The 3,976-nt window shown below is 44.9% G+C and overlaps 1 protein-coding gene across 2 annotated transcripts in view; it reads left to right on the plus strand.

The window, feature by feature from the left end:
* Positions 1-3,976, plus strand: part of nhej1 (nonhomologous end-joining factor 1) — a 26,608-nt gene that overhangs the window by 7,984 nt on the left and 14,648 nt on the right. For both annotated transcript variants that reach the window (XM_046048533.1, XM_046048524.1), the window contains exon 6: positions 305-363. In XM_046048533.1, coding sequence (XP_045904489.1) covers positions 305-363 — 59 coding nt within the window. The remainder of the gene's footprint in view (positions 1-304; positions 364-3,976) is intronic.

Genomic DNA, 3,976 nt, shown 5'->3' on the forward strand with positions numbered 1-3,976 from the left:
TAACGACATTCACACACGTACAGTAACGACATTCACACACGCACAGTAACGACATTCACACACGCACAGTAACGACATTCACACACGCACAGTAACGACATTCACACACGCACAGTAACGTCATTCACACACGTACAGTAACGTACAGTAACGTCATTCACACGTACAGTAATGTAACACACACATCAACCTCAGATTTTTTTGTGGGGCCACATTGGGAGGTCACCAGTTAGGTTCCTCACAGCAGAGAGATCAATGCTTTATAACATGTCCATAATTCAAATGTGTGTGTGTTTGAACCCAGAGCGGCTGCAGACGGACGTTTTTGTGGAGCAAGCCTTCAGAGAGGACTTCATGTCAAAGGTGAGAGGTCATGGACACACACACACACACACCACAGCCCCTGCAGCTTGCTGTTTGGGCCTGTTTTTACCGTCCTCTCCGCTCGGTTCCTGATCGTTAACCAGCTGTGGCGAGCGCGGCAGGAACCACATGATAAAACACTGCGGCCGCTGGAACAGTCGGCGCTCTCTCCGCCTGAAACGCGAGTCGCCATGACACACTTTCAAGCCGCTGTGTGTTACCGTCAGCCGATCAGGACGAGACGAGGGGGCTGAGTGTTCAAATGTTCTGCGTATAGAGTGTGTTTACTGTATTCAGGTGGGGAATTTCTCATCTGTGACTCTGTTGAACCCTGACTCTACTATCTGCGTGTTAGAGAGAGAGAGAGACTGATTGACTGACCGGGCATTTCAGATCTACATGTTGAAGTTTTAAGGGCTGTCTTTGAGCTCCCTTCGTGTCAGTTTTTACATTTTTATTTCCCTTGCGGTTCAGTTTCATGTTGTTCTTTTTTAGTTTTGTCTCAAATCTTTAGTTTTTATTCATTTTCAGATCTTATTTTAGTATTTTTAGTGACTATAATCAGAGCAGTTCAGACCAAATATGTGATACTTTTTCTATAAAACAAACAATTAGAGCGGTAGCATGATTATGTTTTCTATTCATCACTTTATAATGTATGCAAGAAGACTGAAACATCAATGAAACATCATATTTTCATAATCATAAATTTTTTTTTATTTTTATTTTTTAAACCTGTCCTGCCCAGCAGCCTGGTATAGAGTATGATGACCTGGATACCTGGATATTGTGCCAGACAGATTTTACTTTAACAAGAGAGTATTAATATACTCCTTTGTCTGTTTTATTATTTATTTAATTATGTATTGATTTGTCACTGGGCCGGACAGGGGGGCAGACACGGGGGGAGGGGGGGCAAAAACAGACAGCACAGAGAAAGGACAAGACCTGTAAGAGAAGGGGGATGGAAGGTGGGGACTACAGGGAAAAGCAGTGGAAAACACCAATTGCAGAAAGCAACGAAACCTGCAATAGAACCGAGAGGGGGGAGAAGGAGAAAAACACAACAAACAAAAACAAACAATAAAAATAATAATAACAGTAAAAGACAACAAGCCGAACAGCAGCAATAAACAGCTGACATATTAATGACATATTAAGACAACTAAGAGAACAATGAAAACAAGAAACAGTCACACACACTAAATAAGCAACACAGCACAGCCACGAGAGCTGGAAAAATATTTAATTTAAATAAGTAACTGAAAGAAAAGCATCAGGAATAATTCTACCAGGGACAACCTAAGTTTGTTTGTGTCTATGTGTGTGTCTGTATGTGTGTGTGTACATGTGTGTGCGCATAAGCCTGTTAATGAAGTTATGTAGTTGTTAGTGAGAGTGGGACGCCACGACTGTAACAGGCAGGCAAGAACCCCAGTAGCCAATAGGGGTGGGAGAAAGAAAAAGAATAAATCAAGCAAAAAAAAAAAAAAAAACAAAGACTCCCAGATGCACCGCGATGCAAACGCAGAAAAAACGCCGGAAAAAACTAAGGCCGCCGGCGCCAGCGGAAATCCCCCATGCCCAGCACGCCCCCTGGCCGCCGTGCAACACCAGCCAAACCAGCAACAAGGCAAAATCAACCAGCTCAGCTGCATGCCACCAACAACCCACCCACCCGTCAAGGGCCGAGAACTCCAGGCACAAACCCAGAACAAACCGGAGCACAGCCCTGCCCCGCACCCACACTGCACATCCCGAAAACTAACTATATACCTCAGTATCCAGAGGGGTCCAACAACTGGCCGACAGAGAAATGGGGAAGCATGGATCCGAGGCCAACAAAGCAAAACAGGGATGTAAACAGGTCCCTCCAAGCCAACGAGGAAATGCCTCCCCCGGACTCCAATGCACAAACTAAACGCCCAGCAGCCATTCAGAGACCCTGCCCAGGGAAAAAGCACAATGCCTCAAGATGCATCGACAATCGCCCCACAATCCCACTGCAGCCCACCAAACAATGCGCCATGCGCCCCAGAGACCCGGATGCCCCCACTGTGAGAGAGCTGGCAGGGGGAAGCAGCGGGAGCCTCTGCCGAAGAGGGCCCAGGCTAGGAGAGGAGACAACGAGCCCCCAGGTCCAGAGACACACCACCCACCCAGAAATGAGCAAAGGTCACAAGCCCGAGTCCCCAGAACCCTAGGTCAAGAGCGGGCCCCCACGCCAGGGGAGCCCCGACCCCGCCCAGATCAGGCAAGGCCGTCACCAACCCCACAGCACCCCCGACGCCAATGAGAATCTCCCCCACTCCTTCAACCCCTCTGCCTGACTCTGTAAATGTATTGTTTTGTGTTGGATGCATGTCATGGATTGTGAAGTGTTGTATGGTGGAGTAAACATAAGGTGTGTGGTAACTAAGGTGCAACTAAAATTGGAGGGTAGTTGTGACACAGGCACCCCACAACTGTCAGGTAGTGGAGCCTCCCATCGTGCCCCTCCCACCCCCCAAGCCCTGTGTCTAATGTGTAATTAAAAATTTTATATAATTTTTAATACATTTTTTTATTAGTTTTTTTTATTAATCAAAAATATATTCACGTGCACGACTGTTACGCCCATCATACGCGTGCACGTTCACACGCACGCGCTTTGATAACCTTTATTTACTACTTGTTATTCCTGTTAAAACAGTTTTTTTTTGGCTAAGATAAATTGTGATATAACCTAAAATATGAAGTGATGTAAACTATACTGCATTATACTGAGAGCTATTCCTAATATTTTGTCAATTCAGTGAGTGAGTGTGGACAAAATATTAACAGCTCTCAGTGTAATTCAGTATAGTTTACATCACCACCACAAATGAGTGTCCAAAATTACAATGAAAATAGATCAACTCCTCCCTCTAATAAATTCAATTATAAAATTAATTAAAGCTGCAAGCAGCGTTGGGCGGGCCCTCGCACTTGTAAGCGCGTCCGCGGCGTGAGCCGGCCGAGTTGCATATTCTGGAGCTCTGCCGGTGCGGCTGTGAATTTGCTACGCGGTTCCGACGCCGCATGAAGGTGTTATGTCACTTCCTGTGTCCCCTATGTGGAGCTACATAGCACTTGCCGCTATGAATATAAATCGGTATTGGTGTGTAGATGTCTGCGGGGTGGGAGAGTTATCAAGCACGTAAAGTTTGTTTCAGATGTGAGCATGTACACTGAACAATAATGTACCCAAACAATAAAATAAATTCCTTTTATATTTCCCTGCCTTGTTGTTTATGTGTACATACAGAGGAAGAATGTGAGAACAGCACACATTTCATCGTTACTGTGTGTTAGAGCATGGGAGAACAGTGGATACTTTTAATACAGCCCACACCCCTAATACTGTGTAACTATAACATGTAGAGAACAGAAGAAAAAGATGTTCTTTCTTTACAACTGTCTGCATAGCTTATTCATATTGTGTAATGAATGAAAATAAATAGGCCTACTAGGCTCCTCTCTACTTTGACATTTAAGATTAGCTTGTTTGATCCACCTTCATACACATGTGACATTACTGTACAACTTGAGAAAGGTGAGTTGTTTTCTGCTCCAGCCTGCCTAAAAGAAAAGC

This window comes from Micropterus dolomieu, linkage group LG01, assembly GCF_021292245.1.
Source record: "Micropterus dolomieu isolate WLL.071019.BEF.003 ecotype Adirondacks linkage group LG01, ASM2129224v1, whole genome shotgun sequence".
In the NCBI taxonomy this organism is placed as follows: Eukaryota; Metazoa; Chordata; class Actinopteri; order Centrarchiformes; family Centrarchidae; genus Micropterus; species Micropterus dolomieu.